This window comes from Pempheris klunzingeri, chromosome 20 (genome assembly GCF_042242105.1).
Source record: "Pempheris klunzingeri isolate RE-2024b chromosome 20, fPemKlu1.hap1, whole genome shotgun sequence".
NCBI lineage: Eukaryota > Metazoa > Chordata > Actinopteri > Acropomatiformes > Pempheridae > Pempheris > Pempheris klunzingeri.
This window is the reverse complement of record NC_092031.1, coordinates 6,625,886-6,647,989: the sequence shown is the minus strand read 5'-3', so window position 1 is coordinate 6,647,989 and position 22,104 is coordinate 6,625,886. Positions and strand designations below refer to the sequence as shown.

The following is a 22,104-nucleotide window of genomic DNA, read 5'->3' as shown; positions in this document are numbered from 1 at the left end:
AAAATACAGGCCGCAGGTAGAGGGTGACATTAGTGAGCTGCTCTTGGACCTGGAATCACTCCAAGACAACCAGTTTAGCAACATAACAGCACTAACATCAGAGTATGTACAGCATGGCAGCCAAGACGCACATAATTGTGTGTTCTCCTGGCTGGCCACATGATCTCTCTGTCTCTCACAAACACATAGCAACCAGTGGACCACATTTTTTACATTCATGTGAATCACTCATCATCAGCATTTCTTACAATAGTCATTTCAACATTAGATGGAAGCTTAAGGTCTTGGTTTGAGTATCCCTTTCATTTCCATTTCATTTCATTTCGTTATTTCAACAGCATGTCTGCGGAGGCTCAACGTGGACTCTAGGATACTCTGCAGCTTCTACAGGTGCGCCATTGAGAGTATCCTGACTGGCTGCACCACCTCCTGGTACGGCAGTTGCACCGCCCTCAACCGCAAGGTTCTACAGAGGGTGGTGAAGACTGCACAGCACGTCACCAGGAGGCCATCCATGGAGGACCTCTACTCCCAGTGTTGTAGCAAGAAGGCCACCAGTATCATCAGGGACTCTCACAACCCCAGCCACAAACTGTTCTGCCTGCTGCCGTCTGGCCGTCGGTACGGCAGCATCTGAGCCCACACCAGCAGGCTCAGGGACAATTTCATCCCCCAGGCCATAAGACTCTTAAACTGCACATAATCTGCAAACAATTTGCACTGCCACTTTAGCTGTACATTTTATTTTATTTTATTTAGCTTTACATTTTATTTTATTTTCTTAGTTGTATATACCTTATTTATATTTATATTTCTTACTTACTTACTTGCTGGCGTGTTTTATTTGATATTGTTAGCAGTGTTACTGGGACCAGAGACACAAGATTTTCAGTGAGGTGATGACTAAGGAAGCATTGAAGCACAGGATTTAAGAATTTGACTTGCTCTTATCATTTAGATACTTTGAGGTCATTTCAATCAGTTAGGAACCTTTCGGGGACACTTTGGGGGACAAAACTATTGAACAATACATTGAAAGTGAAGGAAAGCCTCTCCGCTGGCTTATGGACAAATGTGGAAACAGGTATCATGTCCTGAACAATACGATCGAAGACGCTGATCAGGTCACAGAGCTGCTGGAGAAGATGGAGGAGATGGTGGCAGGAAACAGCTCTTTTTACCTCAGTGCCTACCCTGAGAGAGATGATCCACACCCTGAGAGAGATGATCCACACCCTGAGAAAGATGATCCACACCCTGAGAGAGATGCTGCACAACCAGAGGAAGACAGAAGTGGCAAAGACGAGAACATAACCAATGAGATCACTGAACAGCTTGCCATTGAATGGGATTGCCGGAACTGGGAAACACACAAAATCTTTAAAGGAAAGGACAGCATGGAAATGCCACCATTCCGTAAGGATCCAGATAAAACATATAAGACATTTGTAAAAGCACTATAATTCTAATAGAACAGAACACACTTTGTCTCAATAGCTTCATAAATCATCAACATCACACCAATATACATTAAACATCTACAGCAGTAAAATGCAGCAGTAAAGTTAAGCCAAAAGCATCATATATAATGCACAGATGTGCTGACAATATATCTATACTATTATTTAAGCAAGGTGTTCAATGCAGGACTTTTACTTGTAACAGAGTATTAACAAAAGTGTGGTATTAGTACTTTTCCTACAGCAAAGGATGTGAGTATTTCCTCCACTACTGGCAGCGTGTATGCACACTGCAAACCTAAAGGAGATCATAATGATGATCAGAAGGCCTCTGGTAAACAAATAGATATACAAAGGATTCTTTGTGCAGTTAATATTATGAACAGCAAGATTGTGCTAATTTTAGCTAGTTTACACACTTCTGGGTGGTTTAATCTACAGCAATCTATCATAGTCTACATAATCAACATTTGTTTGTAGCCTCGCTGTACAGTAAATACCAAGTACCCCAAAAAGTCAACTTCAGCTCAAAGAAACATTACAATTAAATTTCTATATAGTTCATTTAGTGTAAGAAGTAGGATACTTTTCTGAACCCATAGAGGAACACATCATCCTTAAGTTTATTGGAAAAATTTAAATTAAAAATCACCAAATTTGAAAATGCATGTTTTTCACTGGAAAGGAAGGGTATGAACAACTGTAATATGAAACGTAACTAAAGCTTTCAGAAAAAATGTAGAAGAGTAAAAATTACAATATTCACCCAGTGAGTAGAAATAAAGTTACATAAAATGTAAATACTTAAGTAAAGTACAAATACCACAAATTTGTACTTTGTATTTTTTGTTAGAGGTCGATTGTTTAACTTATGCAAAAGAGTAAAGTACACATATTTCTCATGAGAAACGTTCCAGAAGAACTAAAAAAAAAATTGTGCACCGCTACTTTCACATGAATAATTTATCAAGTTCAAGTCAGCAACCATACAATCAATTGTAAAGAGTTACAAACCAAAAGCCATGCATTACACTTGATTCCAGCAGAACCTTGCATTTCTTTTATCCCTTGCAGAGTTAACAAGATTATTGTTTTTCTCTGGCCAGTGAGTGACGGGAAGACGTCTGATGCTTCACAAGGAGGGGAAGAACGAACGGAGCAGAGATATGAAGAGGACAAGTCAAAGGCCTGTTTTGGTCTTGAAGTACAGAGCGAAGATGATGCAGCATCTGGCTCTCTGAACACATTCATGAGACTGCTGGAGAGAGAGTGGAGCAGACGAGAGGCGGCCATCGAACTGGCATCTTGGACATATTCCTATAATCCTGTCTGCACAGGTGAATAATTCAAATACTTACATGCAAGTAACTTCTGCCATGTTCAGTTTGGATTGTTTTGACATTCTGATTCCTTTTTTCCTCACCATAGCCAGGATTGCCACCTCTGAGCCAGATGGGGATCTGCTGCAGAAATCGAGAGCGAAAGTAGAATTGTGGCTGAAACATACAGCATCTGGGTATGGGACAGCTTCTACCAGCAGTAGCATATTGGAGGAAGATTATTAAAATGAAAAAAAGAAACACTTAAAGTTTGTCTAGTGGGAGAGTCATGACTCCAGATGCTGCTCTGTGCAAGGTGAAGGTACAGAGAGATGTACTGTTAAACAGCAGCAGTGATGGATGATATTTCTCTCAAGTTCACTTGTCCCCTCATGTCCTCTATACTGCATTTTATGCCTCCTGTAGACACCAGCAGTTTAACAAGTGTCACTTTGAATTTAAATGATTTTGTGAAAATGACTTGAGGTTAAACTTCAGTGTAATCATGTAATTATGTAACTATGTAATGGTTGAGACTGAAACTGAGGGAAACACTTTGGCTTCTTCATCAGAATCTTCATCAGAGAGACATTTTGAAGGAGCAGATTTGTTTGTTTGCATGTTTGGAATTCCAGCAAGATGAGTTAATATTCTGTAAATATTCTGACTGACATTACAACCAACAGTAATTATGTTTAGTCTAGTAATAATGCTTTGAAATTCTGTTTTAAACTATTCCTATATATTTTATACTCCAATTCGTTGTAATAACGCTTGGTCAACTTTTAAGGTGCTGCACCCCCCCACCCCACCCCCATCCCTCCTCATACTATAACTGCAGCTTAGACTTTAGCTGTGGCAAAATACATTTTAAAAATCAGCGTGAATGATGCAGAGTGTAAAATCTGTCAACAAAAGCTCTGCAGGCAGTTCATCAGGAGGCTCATAGGCCATCATCCCTAAATCAAAGTGCAGAGCTATATTCAACAAATGGAGCACTGAAAGAATTAGATCGCCCAAACATTACAACTAAGAGTACTTTCACACCAAACTTGAGTATGAAGTATGTTGCTTTCTTGATATTTGAGCAGATAGGACACTCTTTGGGACTCTCCCCCTTTTTCCACCCCAGACACATCTAAGTTCTTAAGTGGGTTTTAGTGTTGCATTTCAGTTTGCCAAACTAAGGGAAAATGCAACAAGTTTGGTGATGAACCTTAAAAATAGAATGTAAGGAACACATACTGTACCAACTCTTACTTATACTAATAAACACATTATCCAACATCTGTGTGCGTGTGTTAATTTGGTTATATAAGAGAGCTGGCAGAGGCCGCAGGTAGAGGCTGACATTAGTGAGCTGCCCTGGAACCTGGAATCACTCCAAGACAACCAGCTCAACGACATACCAGCACTAACGTCAGAGTTTCTAGGACACGACAGTTCAGATAGACAGAATTATCTGCACTCCTGACGGTCCACGTGATTTCACTATCTCTCACAAACACATAGAGTTCATGCATGAATACAGTTCATAAGAATATACACATTTATTCATTTACATTTTGTACACCTACCGACATCCCACTGGATCTAGAGATTTTCTTGTGCTGCAGAACTCAAAGATTTGGCATCTTGTCAGCCAAATGTGGGAAAAATATATCCCAAAATTGAAATTTTGAGCAGGTGTGTGAACAATGGTGCTCTACATCTGCAGTACCTGTGGTTGTCCAAGCCACTGAGCCCCCATATGTGACAAACAGGTTCAAGGAAAATCAGCGTTTTCCTTTTTCATCTTCAGCCCCCTTTAGTGAGAGTTCAAATACCAGACATGCTGTTCCCTCTGTTTCTGGAGAGCGAGCTGAAATGTCTTGTCGATGAGGATGGAATAGTAAGGAGATAAGTAACAACTTATTAGAAAAAATAGAAAATGTCTTAGTAAGGAGCTGTTCTTGAATTCTCTGCTCAGTTATTCAGATTTTAGTTTGTCTATGAACTTCCATTCAGAATATGGACACTGCACATTTTTGTTTGTTTTTCATCACACTCCCTCTGTTAAGATAGAAAGAATATACAAAATAAAACTTCCAGCGACCCAAATGTGTAGGCATTTGCATTTACAAGTGAAGCGAGGACTCTAGCACACAGGTTAGACAAACAGGTTAAACAAAACAGGGATAGTTTGCTGGTACATCATGGACCATAATTAATCAGATCTCTTCTACATGAAAATATGCTGTTGGTCTTGTTACAAGGTGATGCAGGAGGGAGGTTCCATTCCCAGAAACAACAAAAGTATGAGCTACAGTCAGTCAACAAGAAGACATGAAAGGAAATGGTGTACATTAGAAGCCTTTCACATTAATTATACTCTTCAGAAAGCATGGAGAAAGCTACTTTTGTTAAAGGTGAGTCCATAAAGTAACTCTGATTCTATGAATGAAAGATCAACAGCCTTTCTGTCTTCCAGCATTTTTTTCATGTTGCTATCTCTGCTTCACTTTCTCTCTGTCAGAGCTGAACGTTGTACTTGTGGGATCAAAAAGCTCCCAGAAATATCTGGTTGGAAACATCATCCTGGGAAAAGAGACGTTCGATTCAAGAGATGTAACAACCAATAGTGAGACGGTAGAGCGAGATGTATGCGGGCGGAGGGTCACGTTGGTCAAAGCCCCCGGGTGGCTGCGGGGATATCGCCTCTGTGATACACCAGAACTTTTCAAGACAGAAGCGACTCTCAGCGTCACTCTGTGTCCACCTGGACCGCATGGCTTTATCCTGGTGATTAATGCTGAGCTACCATTCACAAATGAGCATGAGAAGGCAACAAAGGAGCACTTGGAGCACTTCTTTGGTGACAATGTGTGGGGCCACACGATCGTGGTGTTCAGCCACAGTGGCCATCGAGGCCACAGAACCATTGAGGACTACATCAGGAGCAAAGGGGCTCCACTCAAGTCGCTGCTAGAGGCCTGTGGTAACAGATATCACGCACTCTGTGATAAGGACACTGACAACGATGTGAATGTCAAAGAGCTGTTCGAGAAGATTGAAGCCATGGTGGCAGAAAACAGTTCTTATGAAACTGACAGCGTGCTGCTGAAAAGTGCTGAGTCCAAGAGGAAGGATGTGGGCAAACAAGCCAAGGAATTGTGTCCGAAGTCGCAGCAACAAAGGCAACAGCTCAGAAATCTTCTGACAGGTCAGTTACGTTTGTCTGATTAGATCAATATATGTTAAATATATGAAAAATAATTGCCAAAATGTGTAAGACCCCAGGTTCCAACCTGAATTTGAACCTGGAACCTTCTCTCTGTGACTTCTTGCCACACCACCAAAGCATCAGATTTCTAATAGCTGTGTTATCATGCAGAGCCAACGCCCACTCTGAGGATCTTGATGGTCGGATGGGTGTTTTCTGGGAAAAGCGCTACTGGGAACACTCTCCTGAGTGCTGCAGTGTTTCACTCTGGTGACAGAACCGTGAAAGCTTTAAAGCAAAGTGGTAAGGTGGCTGGAAGAGAGGTCGTCATCGTGGACACTCCTGGATGGTGGAAATTCTTCCCTGCGGTTTTCAATCCTTTGTTTTTGAAGTCTGGGATTCAAGAAGGGGTGTCTCTGTGCTCGCCATCACCAAACGTCATCTTGCTGGCAGTGCCGCTTGACACGGCATTTACTGATGAGCAAAGAAGAATCACAGAGGACAACATGAGGCTCCTTGGACAGAGAGCGTGGAGGCATGTCATTGTGGTGTTTACGTTCGGGGACACTTTGGGGGACAAAACTATTGAGCAATACATTGAAAGTGAAGGAAAGCCTCTCCGCTGGCTTATGGACAAATGTGGAAACAGGTATCATGTCCTGGACAATACGATCGAAGACGCTGATCAGGTCACAGAGCTGCTGGAGAAGATGAAGGAGATGGTGGCAGGAAATAGCTCTTTTTACCTCAGTGCCTACCCTGAGAGAGATGATCCACACCCTGAGAGAGATGATCCACACCCTGAGAGAGATGATCCACACCCTGAGAGAGATGATCCACAACCAGAGGAAGACATAAGTGCCAACTTAACTCAGGACACAATCAGTAAGATCACTGAACAACTTATCATCGAATGGGATCGCAGGAACTGGGAAAAACACAGTATGGGTACGCCACCAGACTGTAAGTATATACTTTTAAAAGCACAATAATTACAAAAGAACAGAATAAACTTGTCTCACGAGTCAAACCAATATATTTTAACATCTACAGCTATAAAATGCATCATACACATTAATGCAGCAGTATTATCAAACCAAAAGCATCATATGTAATAGTGATAAATAGTGAAACACTGAAAGTGATCATTTTACTGCACAATAAGTACTTTTCATACTTGAAGTACTTTTCTGTCAATATTTCTATGCTTTTTACTTAACAAAGTCTTGAATGCAGGACTTTTACTTGTAGCAGAGTATTTACCAGTCTGATATTTGTACTTTTCCAACAGCAAAGGATCTGAATATTTCTGCCACCATTGCCAGACTATAGGCGCACTGCAAACCTCAAGTAGATCATAATGATTATCAGAGGGCCTCTGGTAAAATAAAAACTTCTAATGGAGTAGTGTCACTCATGCTAGCAAGGTTAGCAGGGATAGGACCCAATTGCAGGCAACCACATCAAAGATGATGTAGTTCAGCAGTTTATTAAGAAAAGGCAGAGGTATGAAGGGGGCAGGCAGAAAATCCAAGGTCCAAAAACATCAGGCATTGTTCAAAAGAGAGGTTCAAGAAACAGCTTTTGGATTTCAGGTCTTAGACAACAGATAAACAGAATACTGAGGCTAGAAAGCAAAAGAACGAAGCACATAGTGATCTTAACAACGTGGTAAAAGAACAATGGAAGCGGAGCGGTATATGAAGTAAGTGACTGTTGTGTAGAGCGAGCATGATGAGTGTATTTTCTCAGTGGATAGGGACGACAATTCAGAAGGAGGGGAAGAACAAATGGAGCGCCAACATGACGATGATGACCAGTCAAAGGCCTGCTTTGGTTGCATAGTACCAAGCGAAGATGATGCACCGTCTGGCACTCTGAACATATTGATGGGACTGCTGGAGAGAGAGTGGAGCAGACGAGAGGCAGCCATGGAGCAGGCGAGTTGGACACATTACCACGGTCCTGACAGTGCAGGTGAGTAAGTCAAATACTTATGAGCAAGTAACTTCTGTCTTGTATTGTTTTAACATTCTGAGTCTTTTTTCCCTTCCATAGCCAACTTCGAGCCAGACAGCGATCTGGTGTGTCACTCAAGAGTAAAAGTAACATTGTGGCTGACAACCCACGATTTGGTATTAGCTGCAGTGGTACCAAAGAAGAGGAAGAAATCGTATTAAAAGAATTAATGAAAGGAATTTACTTAACGCCCTTCCTACTTTTCCTGTTTTTAAAATGAAAGGCCTTCTGCTCACACTGAGCATCTGATACTGACAGAAAACTACAGGCAGGCTGGAGAAACATTCTCTACTGTGGACTGGTGCTTGCTGACGTATGATTAACCTGCCAGCTGTCACTTTATACTCACAATGTGAGTGAGTGAATGACTAGAAATAGCTGTCAGCTTCAGTTAATTATGACAGCAAGCAGCTGGCACATAATGAAAGAAGTGCAGTCGTTTTGAATTTATTTCAGCTACATTTATAATACTACTACTACTACTAATAATAATAATAATAATAAACTTTATTTACACTGCACTACAAAACAAAGTTACAAAGTGCTTTACATGGTTTAAACCACCGTGAAAACACATTAGAACATGAGGTGAATCAAATCAGACTCTCAAGAGAAAAACAAAATGAAAGAATAAAATGTACAACAATAGAGATAAGAACAATAACTATCATAGTAAAACCAATAACTAAATCCTGTCTAGACTGCCCTGCAACAGATGCAGACTGACACTCTGGATATTATAGAGAAAACTATAGGAGACTGGAACTCTCACACTGATTATAGCTGCGGCTCACTAAAGAAATGACGTCAGAAGTCACTCCTGCACAGAGGATCCGTGCATCAGATCAGATAATAATCATGCAGGGATATTAATGGCCAGATTATGTTCCATATCATACCCTGAATATTACTAAGTGTATTGATCATGTAAATGTATTGATTGAGAGACAGATTAACCTGTGTGAAGTCGAAAGAGGTTAATGTTAGATAACATATTGTAAAAATATTGTAACTATTATTAAATGTAATGAAAAGACACATCATCTCAGGGGGACCACTGGCCTACTGTTGGGCATCAAAATGGCCAAAATGATCCCTGACTTTGGGTTCCTGTTAACTGTTACTGTGTTGGGCTTCGTTTGTTAATGCATGTTGTTCTAAATGTGGCTGAATGCTAAATCACACCAATAAACAATAAATAAATACTGTCTACTTTGGAGAAATACTGGATAATGCTAAAGTAGTTGGTAAAAGGAGGTGTAATTTTGCTATTTAACTGCTCTGGAGTGCTTCAAACTCCGAGAGCTGCACTATGCAAGGTGCAGGTGGATGCACCATTTAAACAGCAGCAGTGATGGATGAGATTTCTCTCCGGTTGTCAGTTGTCCTCTGTACTGCACATTATCCCTCCTGTAGACACCAGCAGTTTAACAAGTGCCACTTTGTACCAGAATGATTTTGTGACAACAGTGATGTAATCGTGTAATTATATAACTATGTAATCACTGCTACGTGGAAGAAATACTTCTCATACTTCTCATCAGAGAGAAGTACATTTGTGTCAATATTCTGACAACAACTCAGATTATGGTTCAGTATAGTAACAATAAATAGCAATTACTTCTTTTTTGGGACTATTTCATGTATGTATCATCCAGCTAATCTATGATGTGGTGTTGTATGTTGAAATGGGGGAGGCAGTGTATGATGCAATGAGTAGGATGAATACTGGGAAATGAGATTAACTCCATTTTCTATGAAGTACACCTGCAGGATTTTTGCGTGTGCCTGTGTGCACTCTCCAATCATTGTTAAAGCTACCAGGCAAATGTCACAGCTGAATAAACAGATCCAAACTTGAAATGCGGTGTAAAGCTATTTTTATGTGTTTTATGTGCTGTTTTATAGGATTAAAGGTGGATTGAAATTTCAGACACAGCGTTTTTTTACATTTACATCTCATACTAAAACTGCAGCTTACAGTTCAGCTGTGTTGTAAAATACATACAGTGTGAATGATGCAGAGTGCAATTCTCTTAAGAGGCTGTAATGCTGTCATCTCCAATCCAAAGTACAACATTAGGAGCATCTAGTACATAACATCACCCTAATATTGCAACTAAAGGAACTTTCACACCAAACTGTGTCACTGATGTGTTTGCTGGTTTAGTTTGAGCCATAAAGGCTGGTGTGAAAGCTGTCAGTCAAACTCTAATGTAGCAGTAATAGCACTATTGGCACTAATGTTCTCCTCATGCTTGCTTGGATTTTCTCCGGGTACTCCGGCTTCCTCCCACCATCCAAAGACATGCAGGTTAGATTAATCGGTGACTCTAAATTGCCCGTAGGTTTGAGTGTGAGTGTGAATGGTTGTCTGTCTCTATGTGTCAGCCCTGTGATTGGCTGGCGACCAGTCCAGTGTGTACCCCGCCTCTCGCCCAAAGCCAGCTGGGATTGGCTCCAGCGCCACTGTGACCCTGAAAGGATAAGCAGAAGAGACGATGGATGGAGGGAACATTGATGTAGATGTGACAACCAGACCAGCTTGCCAGAATTACCTGCTCATTCAACTGTCCGGTGAGGCTTGGTCCAGTTGTATTGGACTCTGAATGGGGTTCATTTTACCCCTTTAATAAGATTTGTTTGGGCACATCTGAATGCAGTAATCAACAAACAAATAAATAAATAATAATAAATAACCTTCTGTCTTGTGTGATCTTATCGTGCTGCATTGAGACCTTTTATAAGAAATGGTCGTGGCCTAGTCACGAATGAATTCTGGAGCAGTTGGTTTGTGGTGGGAACGTGATCTGACCTCCAACTGACCCAACTACTAGGCGAGCTTGACAGGGGCGCTCTGCATACTGGGATGCAGAGGAGTAGAATCAAGTTGCTAGCTGCAAGCTGGAGAATGATCTGAGGTCTGACTTTGATTAGCGTTGTAACAAAGGGAAAGTACATCACCTTCTTGATATTCGGACAGATATTCTTCAGGCCTTTCTTCCACCCCAGATACATCTAATCAACGAGCAGAGTGAACATTTTCACATAGTGCATTTTGGTTTGCTATCTTTTTTTTTCTAGGTGGAAAAGACCAAACCAAGGGGAAAAAACAGACATGTTACTTTGGTATAAAATCCATCATTGAACTACATGTTTAATACAATAAAAGATGTGTTTGTAGATTTGTAGTTCCAGTTTCTGCTAACTGATTTTGAGCATTACTTCATTAGTCAAGACTGCAAATCAGCTTTGTTTTATGAGAAATGACACCCAGGAAGAATAGTACAGAGAGACGGTTATTTTGTTTCATTAACTTTCTGAATAATGAATTGGCAAAATACGCAAACACCACACACCTTTTGATTGATCAGGACAAATCCCTGCAGTGACGAACATGCATGTTACCAAGGTTACTGAATGATTTCAATGAATATATGTATATATGTATCCACGCCTCGTAGGCTACAGATTGCGTGATTGTATCTTTGACAGTTCACGGCCAGAAAATGGATATAATAGTTTAGCTTTTGAATTCCTGATAGAACAACATGTCTGCTATCATACATCAGAAAATCCTGTAATGGGGGTTGGTTGGACAAATCACACCGTCCGTCTGACAACGTTTACACTAGCCTAAATAAACCACGCAGGCCAATACACCAGAATTTGTTTACACAGAACCAACAGGTAAGGTGTGAAACCCTAACCTAAATGTCTGAAAACACCCCTGTGCCTAAACCAGCAACACAACATGGAAGAACGGCTGCATTTCTTGCTTCCCCAGCCACTGCATGCATTATTACCCTTAGACCAGCACTATAAATATGTCCATATGCTCCTATATGACCACTTTGCTAAAGTAAAATTGTTAAGAGGATACTGAGGGAAACTGAGGATCAAATGATTCCTTATTTCCCCCATTGTGTATTATCAACATCAAATATAGTTAACTTTTCAGATGAATTGCTACATAATGTAATGAATATGAAAGAACAACAGGAAAAGATTATAAACATCACATATGGGAAAAGAGGCACAAGGGCAACAGGACTGAGATGAAGCAGACAGAAGGGTCAGAGGCGGAAGCATCAAATGAAGTGTGATGAAGAGTCGGGAATCCTACTGAGGCCCCTGAGCTCGTCAGCAGGACCGTCAAAGAGGATTAGGAAAACCAAGGATTACCAACAGAATGGCAAGATGGGATCTCTCTGTTATCTCAGAATGGATGTTAATCCAGAGCTAAACCCTCTACAGCTCTGTATTCACATAGAGACAGGCATCGATATACATGTATGTATATGTACGCAAGACACCTGGCCCCCTGTGCTCAAAGGTCCCCTACATTTTGACATTATCTACAAAATCTGCAGAGCGTTCACTGCTGTCATCAGTGAGGAGCTATTTCAGGTTCCAAAACTGAAAGTGTCACTCATATCAGATACAAGGGTCATTTATTTGTCAGTCCACAGCACAAGCTCACACAAGGAAATACAAGTTGAAGAAGCTTTTTAAAAACAACGATGAGAAAGTTTCTCATTATTTTGACGTACTAAGTCATTATTTGAGATAGTAAATCATTATTTTGAGATGTCAAGTCATTATTTTCATCATGGTGGCAGAAATGGGCTACCATTGTACTGGTGTAAATTTCTTATGAAATCATTTAATCAAAAAAAAAAAGGTGTGTTTCGATGCACCTGCTTTTGTTATGCTGTTCATAAAAAAAAGAAATTCACGACAAAACAAGACATTTTTACCCTTGACTGAGGTGAATGGAAACAGATTTAGTGAATAAGTCATGACGTATATGAAGCAGGTGACTCACAAATCGTCCTCTCTTTACATTACTCTTTTGGAGACAGGCTATAAAAAAAGCCACTTTATGCACAAGAGTAAAATGTAGGGCTGCAGCTACTGTCCACCAGTGAGCGCAGGCACACTGTGAACGCTGACGGTCCTACTTCGTCACCGTAAACTCTGGTTTTGCACAAACATTGAAAACAACACGCTGAGTGAACATGAACACTGTATTCACACATGCATTGACAAACTATCCTATTTATCAGCAGTCACATAACATCCAAAGATTTTACAGTAATGTCAAGGTAACTGAGGAATGCGGGAAGATGAAGAGTGACTGCATAGGTGTTCAGACTGAGTGTGACGTTAATCTTAAAAGCAGAATTACTGCATACAGAGCAACCGGAAAGATGAAAGAGTGGACGCACAGACGTGGATCTGCTCTATGTAGAACTCACACAAAGATGCATATTTGTGTGGGAAAATAAAATTTCAGGGCACACGTAGAGTGCAATAAAAAGCCCGTCATGTTGAATGACACCTTTGAGCTCGAGCAAAAGCTGAGTACAGGCTGAACAAGGCTTTTCTTTCTTTGTTGTGGTCCCTGACTAGACAGAGTGAGACCTTTTGAATTACTTTTCCTGAGCAAGCTACAGTTCTCCAGTATTTCTGATGCATCTATGTGAGTTCAAAGTGTTTCACCTTGACACTTCTGGATACAAAGATGAGAACACAAACAGAGAAATGAATAACAGGTCTGTTCAGTTCTGTCTATGTCTGACAAACACACACAAACGCAGACAGGGAATGATATTGATACCTGTTGAATGTTAATGTGCTGTGAGTGCCTATGATCATGGTGGTACTTAAGTACAATGCTGAGGTACTTGGACTTAATTCGAGCATTTCATTTTCCTGCTACACTTTGCTTCTGCAAATATTGCACTTTATACCGCGCTACATATTTTGACACCTGGAGTCATTTTCATAGATTTTCATTTTCATTTTCAAGATTTTACTTTCAAAACATATAAACAGTCGAAATATGTTAGAATATGTTACACTTTCAGTGAACAAAATCTCCATGTTGAATAATTCTTTAATATCTTATTCTATTTTAAAAAGTGATGAAATCTGCCGACTTGATTCAAGTATTTTCGAAATTTACATTTTTCTAATAAAACTCTTGTGTCGCAAACTGCCTCATTCTTCTTTGTTTTAAGATGCAGTAATTCTTTTCTTGACTTAAAATGAAATGATTGAATTAAAAACAAAGAACTCCTCATTGCAACAAGATTTTTTCACTTGCTTTAAGAAAATGAGGTTCACTGAGTGCTGTGTAGGAGGAGTATGTATATGCTGTATATATAAACTTTGAAATAAAACATAACTTGTATTATGAGTTCTTTTACCTTTCATACATTCAATACATTTAACTGATACTTCACATTAATTAAAACTCTTTTTTACTGTTTAAAAAAGCAGATGGCATTACGTTACTCTCAAAGCAAGTGAGGTAAAAACCTATTTTTTGTTCAATTTGAATGCACCTTTAAAGTCCAGGGATGGAGGAGAGGAGGCGTACCTTTAGTGTTGCTTTAACAATGTAGGTGTAAATACATCTATTCAGTATGTCTGTGTGGTTTTCATCAATATGTCACTATTCCTACAATTCTGATTGGGTAAAAATAAAACACACTGATTTGTCGGTGTCTTCGGAGCATTGTGCAGGTGAATAGATGCTAGGAGACAGACAAAGAATAATGAGCCCTTTGTGCTCAGTGAGATGAAAATGAGTCAGATTGGCTTGTTTCCTCTTCCTGGTGAGTCTGAGTCTCCTTCTTCTGGTTGCTGTCCAAAGTGTGTGACTACAGTTCAAGTCAGGTTTATCATTAAAGCCCAGATACCACAAATAATGTCTCAGAGGGCTTTACAGGCCCTCAACAGCAATTACCCAGAGGCAAGCTTTCTAATAACACAGGGGGGGGGGGGGACATCAGGTTAAAAAAGGAAGAAACCCCCAAAAAGGCAGTTCAAGAAGAGATCCAGTTCAACAGGGGTTGTGCGTTGGATAAGAAAAGTTTTACACACGTTGAAAGCAGCCGTTATTAGAGTAACTTTCTTTATTTTTATTATTATTGCTGTACATAAGTTAATTATCAGGATAACAAAATGGTGTTCTCATGATAACAGGTTAATTTTTTCAATTATTTAACTATTTACCTTGAGAGAAGACAATGCAGGTATCTTAATTATCCTGTTCACTAACAAACAAAATCAATTATCCCAAGATAATTCAACAGAATAAAGAATTGCAACCACAGCCAGTCTCATCTCGCATGTAGTAAAAATACAGAACTCAACAATAGGATCATAACCTAACTGTATGGTTATAATAGGTCCGATACAATCACACGAAGATTAGGATCAGAATGAAGATTAACAAGTGATTTGCTCCTCACATGCATCTTCACTTCAACAGCTTTAGTGAAGCTGCCTCTTCTGGAGCCATCTGTGAGGAGATGAAATAAAATCTGTACCACTGTCTTCTTGTCTTAAATATTTCCACAGATGCTCTTTAAGTGTGTGATTTTGAATAAATTATTATGAGTCAATGCTTTGGTAGATGGTTGATTTGCTCCAATGGAAACATTCATTCACATGTGAGGGAAGTGATGTAATTCTCCAATCTCAGAACAGATCCTAAGATCACGACTCTTTGACTTTGAACCCTGCAAGGATAAACCTAATAAACATAACACAATGGGCAGAACAGAAGATATCTCCAATAAGACAGGTTTGGCTGGTTGAAGGGTGTACAGTGTGCATGGAAGTGATTGTAAGAAAACTGCAGTATTAACGCAGATTGTGATTGCCTGCTCATGAAGTCATTCTCTGCACTTAGAGGAGGTGCAGAAGACTGGACAGCATTGTCTTGTTTGTGTTCACGTTCACATCTTTCGTCGCAGAAGCCGTACGAGGTAAAGGCCCAAAGGATGGTAGTGAATGAAACAGAGGGCATCACTTAATCACAACATGACAGCTGATGTGTTGTCATTTGATGGAGTTACTACAAAAAAGCATCTGGCTGTTCTGTGTACTCCTCACATAAAAGGCAAACAGATTAGATTAAAATGGCACAGGGGGTAAGTGATTTCATACAGCTGGCAGACGCCATGAACAAGGACATGTCAAAACTGACGAGCAGCACGTTGGACTCTTTCTCTGCTTGCTTGTGTGTATAAAAAGAGATTAGGTAAGACCGAATGAGGGAAAGAAAAACACAATAATCAGGTTTTGCATGCAAGGGGTTGAAGAATGAGTAGCGGGGAGGGGGGGCAGATTTTGTACCTAAATGTAGAATAAAAAATGAAAAACGATAATGTGTCAAAGGGTACACAGATTTTGCCAAAAGGGGCTGTGAGGCCAGATAAGCATTTTTGCTCCCGACTGACTGAAGTGAAGTATTCTGAGGTAGAAAACACAGCCATGGCATCGTGGGTAGGAGGCACAAAGGTGGAACAGGAGGGGGTGGACAGCACAGCCACATCCAAACATCATTTATAGACACAGAGAATTTAGAATTTAATTTTCTTTACTGAAACATACTAAATAGTTCAGTTTCCTGGACTACTGAATGTATGAGCACCTCTGACTGCTTATCTAGCTTTTACATTTTTTTTTAAAACAGATATAATGCACATTTTTTACTATGTTTTTTTCTCATATTCTGTATTGCAAATATCTCGACTTTATATTTTTTCTTGATTTCTTGATTATGCACCAACATACCAAGGCAAGGTTTTTTTTTTAGAATTCACTTGGCAATAAACCTAGTTCTGTTTCTGAATGTGATTCATAGATGAGATGAGATCCTATTAAGATTTCACCACCTGCTCATGAACACACACATCCTTCGTCAACAACAGTGTTTACAGTACAGTGCTGCCATGTGGCCGGTATTTAAATGCATACATTAGGTCTCGCTCTGGACATACATTGCACTGTGCCTCCAAACTAGTGTTGCACCTTCTACACCTACACATTATTGTCACGATAGATTCATCTCTTGATTATTTTCTACACAAATTGATGATGATCATTTAGACTATATATAATGTAAGAAAATCCATTGCATTGGGTCCATTTGCAGATCAACAGTCCTTTTGCCATTTGTGCTCTCATAAAGAATGGTATTTTTGAGGATAAGCTACTGTAAATGATTAAAGGAATAATCTGAAATTTTGGGATATACTCTTATTTGCTTTCTTTCTTTCTTGAGTTGGATGAGATCCACACCACTCTCATGCTAGTTTAGAAGCTTAGCTTTGCACAAAGACTCGAAACGGGGAAACAGCCAGCCTGGCTCAGTCCAAAAGTAACAAAATCAGTTTACTCTATTTTTACACCGACAATTACACGTCATATTTTTGTTTAATCTGCACACAAACCTAAATATAAAAACAACATGTTGTACTTTTAAAGGTGGTTATGTGCTGGATTATTTCTGCGGACTCCTCATAAGTGGACTGGACAAAACAAACGGTCACATACAAAACTCTACTTAATAAACCACAACTTTTGGTTTGTGAATGAATTTAACAAATGAGGTATGTTTATGCAAACCGTCCGCAGGCCGTAGCTTCTTATTTATTGGACAGATGACAGTGGTAACGATCCTCTCATGTAACTCTCAGTGAGAAAGCGAAGTGTATTTCTCAAAATGTTGAATTATTTCTTTAATAGAGTAATTGTTTCAGCACTCCTTTAAGTACTGAGAGGGATGTGGTATGCAAAGCCCTTTGTGCTGCTACAGAATCATAATAACAGTGAACACTGTTAAATTTGACTTGGTTAAACTGACAGTTAGCTAAAAATGGCAAACGTAACAAGGAGTTTGGCTAACAGGAGAAAGGGAGGTTTGGCGAAATAGTGGTTCATCTGGATGGAGATCAGGTTGGGATCTACTGTAAACATGTCACACTGAGCTTGTTAAACCTGGTTCACGGGCTGCTGCGCTGATCTCCTCATGTAATCCTTTAATGTTTGAAATGAATTACGTCCACATTAAATTGGCCCTGTATGTGTGGCATGCATGCTACACGTGCACACAATCTGGCTGGTGTCCTGCCGTTCTTCCAATTATGACTGCCGTGGGAGATCGGGATGAGGGCGATTAATTTGGTCAGCAAAGATGAATGGAAGACGGAAGCAGGGGGCGATAAATCTCTCTGGAATAGGAATAGGAAACGCCAGGAGTAGAAGAGCTGGCTGTGTCTGTCACTCAGATGTAGCCCGGATTATGACAGAGGACAAAACTGCCAGCAAGTGTTGAAATGCCACCCCATGACAAAACCAGAAAAAAATAAGCACAACAGATGGACGGAAACATGTGGTCACATCAGCCAGGTGTCTCCACTCATTTCCACTCATGATGATTCTGTTGGACACAATTTAAATGTGGTGCTGACATTCAGCATGAGTCCAGCATCTATCGTTACAGTGAGAAATGTTATGTGAGAGTAGAAGCGGATGAACTGACTCCCTCAACAAGCTTCCAGGCCGTGCTGCTTTTCAGATGTAGCTTCGGAGGTCTGATTCTCAAAAACGTACATCGGCAACTTTTTTTTTTATGATCAATGCCAACATTTTTTTAAATGATCACTTTCTGCAACATCTCCACTTGGCAACTATAGCATGGTTAACCTCAAGGAAAGATGGCGGTTATGGCAAATAAAATGGTTAAGGTTAGGCAACAAAAGATTAAGGACAGAAAAAGATATTGTTACTATGAACATTAAGTGCAGGTCAGTATCAGCATGCAAACTCAAGTCTCCTCATATAAGTCCGACAAGCTACGCACCCATCCAGTGGGTCAACCTCCACAGCCTTGATGTCCACCTTGCTACATATAGGGTGCTATATATGGCACTGCCATTGGTGTTGGTTATAAATCATGAGGCGCAGAATTGTCGAAACTCTACGGATACTGAGATAACAATGAGAGGCTGTTTGGTTGTGCAAAACAGGGTGATGATACCCCAGGAGAACAATGACTCCCTTCATTGTTGAACATAAGATGCAATAATTTATCAGTTTTTGTATTTGCAGGTCAACGTTGAACAAAGCTGAGCTTTGACGTGCGAATCAGCTGAAGATGATGCTTAAAGCACAACATGAAATGCATCTTGAAATCACACAGACCAGAAACTGGAGTTTGAATCCTGTCTGACTCAAACAGGACCCTTAACCAAGTTGCTGCCATTTAACTGTATGGCTGTTGTACGGATAATAACCAACAATTTCAAATGTTGGCACTGAACATGAAACCATCAGTTCAGCAAGTCTGTCAGGTATTATCTGACCACTTTGCTCATTTTGTCTGACATTAAAACGTAATATAATTTTTTCCCCCTTCAGGTACCATTTGAATCGATTTTTTCAGTATTTCATTAATAACATATCCTTTGGCAGGAGCGGCGACGTGAGTGACAGGGAACAGTTAAGCTACCTGATCTGGAGGGATGAAGAGGGGAGATATGAGACGTTGGAGGAGAGAGACGGAGAGGATGATTGGAAGGAGACAAAACATGGAGACAAATAGGGAGGATTGTAAATGCACAGAAAAGAGTCAAAGCGGATGACTCAAGAGGAAGAGTAATAGAGGAGGAGAGCAAGGAGGGTTTTGAAATGGTGACAGAACAAAGACGGAGATAGTGGGACAGGCAAAGAAAGAAATCCATTATGCTCGGATAGAGGTTAAGGGTTAATGGTTTAACCCTTAATACCATCGCTCTTTCGCACCAACACACACACACACACACACACACACAAACAGCAAGGGCTGTGCTGCTGAGAAGGCTGCTGAGTGCTGAAATCAAAAGTGGTGATTCTGATAATAATAATTGCAGTGATTGCTGCTTGTTCACATATCTCCCTGCCATTACTCCTGTGTTGTTTTTTTTCATACTCAACTGTGTAGCCTCCATTAAACCTCCTCAATCTGTGCTTGCTGAGGAGGAGAAAAAAATACATCACGTTGCTCTGGAATCACAGAGAGACTGCGGCAGAAAATGTACTGTAATAAAAAAAAAAACCCCAAAAGGGAGCTCCGACTTTTATATTATGTAGGAGATAATGCCAGGTTGATGGAATTGTGGGTGTGTGTGTCTTATCTTGTTAAAGCATACTGTGAGGATTGGCAGAACCCTGTTATTGTGCGCGTCACAATAAGCACAGTATTTGTTTTCCCTCTCACTTCACATGAACTCTCGCTATGCACACAAAGATGTATATACACAGCATCCAGTGTAGGGAATTTACTTGTTTCAATTACACTGCTGGGAATGTGACTGCAGTTTCCACAGAATAAATGTGCACTGAATGTACAGAAGAAGAAAAAAAACCAAAAAACAATGCAATGAAAACCACCTAATATTTGTTTTTTGTGGAGAGCACTAGCACTAAAGCTTCTTTCTGAAAATAGAAGTTAATTCCTGACCCTTGAAACAGAATGTGTAACAAAATAGTCTAAACTAAAAGGTCCAGTAGTGGCTTTCAAATACGTCACGGTGGCTCAGGTGAAATTCACGTGATAAATGGTCGTTTGGCTTGACTTCAACCACTTGTATTCACACAAGTTCAACACTTAAATAAACATAGTTTGTACTGAGTCATTTCATTTTCAAAGACTGTTTTGTGAAAAACACTAGAACAGCAGAAATAAATGTCTTCTTCTTTGTCCTCTTTTCAAAACTATGGATAACAACCAACATCAGGCAAGACAGACAGACAGACAGACAGCCCTGCTGACCGTATTGTTATTTTACATTTGTTGGACATCATCCGGCAAAATAACATAAATAATGACAACAGCTGGATGATTAGCTATATGAGAAATTAAAATTAGTCGTCACGGAGAAAGTTAGAGACGAGAGAAACTTTCTAATTTTGCCTCCACACAACACAAGTGTGATGGTCACCGCAGTGCCAGCGCATTACCTCTCCATTCAGTTCCCTTCTGCTCTCTGTGATCTCCTATAGTGTGTTTTAATACATAACATAGTTTCTATTGTCAGACAACAGTAATAGTATACATGAATACATTATCAAAGCTGTTTTACTCCATTTCCATTCATTATACACTCCATTTATGTGTGTCCATGGATGGAGTTCTAGCTGTCAACAAAATCACTAATCACCGACATCTGCTTACAAACTACAATACAGTATATCACAAACCACTCATTAAATTATAATACACTGCTTTTGAATGCTAAATGGGGGAAATGAAGTAAAGTGTTGCTGAAACATCTTGTAATAGTCTTAATGCAGTACAACTACGGCACTAAAATCACCATAGAGTTGAATCAACATCCCTGTGTGACAAATCATTTGTGGACTGTCATATTGGATTTTCATGTCGTTGTCCTCACAAATATACCAAAAACAATATTTGAGAGAGACAGACAAAGAGGTGGAAAGACTAGAATGCACAGAAAATTGGATGTGTGAGTGAATGAATGAATGAATGGGTTGACTAATGAATGTAAGAGAGAATGAATGACCCAATCTGTGCATGTGTGAGGCGCCGATGGGTAGGTTAGGTGAGGTTGCTATGGTAACAATGCTGCCGTCGAGGACGCACGTCTGTAGCTACATATTTTGTTCCTTCCAAACGTTAATTCCTAACTGCCAGCTCTGCGTGTTTCAAGGCAAAGTGCAGCGATTTGTTCAAAAAGTTGAACTTGTACAGTTCCTGTCTGTAACTGGAGGTGTGTGGGTGTGTTAACAAGGCAGCCATTTACTTTGTAAGCTGAGTCATAGATTTCTTGACGAAGAAACTCATAGTTCAGCTGGGAAAAAAAAAAGAGTTTAGAAGCCAAGGGGGTGCACACCAACAAAAATAGACCAATAAATAAATAAAAAAATGAATGTCTTTACAGGGAAGGAGTCTCGCCTGGGATGCAGCGCAGGGACGCGTGGGGTAAAAATAACCCACAAGTTTCTATTTCTCTCCACTGTAGTCTTCTCCTGCTCATCTCCCTCCTCCGACACGAGCTATTTTTAGCTCACGATGACTCTCCCAAAGTGAGCGTGAGCGCCTGTCTGCCACTGCACCACACGTGAGTCCCCCCACACGTGTGCTTCTCTCCGCGACAAGAAGTCAAGCAGAAGACACAGCATGCACCATCGCCGCTGGTAGAGAAAAGAAAGGGATAGATAGATAGATAGATAGATAGATAGATAGATAGATAGATAGATAGATAGATAGATAGATAGATAGAATTGTGAAGGTTTT

The 22,104-nt window shown here is 40.1% G+C and overlaps 1 protein-coding gene across 1 annotated transcript; it reads left to right on the top strand.

Annotated features, from left to right (window-relative positions):
• The first annotated feature begins 5,084 nt into the window (after positions 1 to 5,084).
• On the top strand, positions 5,085 to 8,161 carry LOC139220176 (GTPase IMAP family member 8-like). Its single transcript, XM_070852244.1, has 5 exons — positions 5,085 to 5,187; positions 5,295 to 5,981; positions 6,153 to 6,944; positions 7,734 to 7,958; positions 8,040 to 8,161. Exons 1-5 carry the CDS (start codon positions 5,163 to 5,165, stop codon positions 8,159 to 8,161), a joined length of 1,851 nt encoding a protein of 616 aa, XP_070708345.1. The 5' UTR covers positions 5,085 to 5,162.
• The last annotated feature ends 13,943 nt before the right edge of the window (positions 8,162 to 22,104 follow it).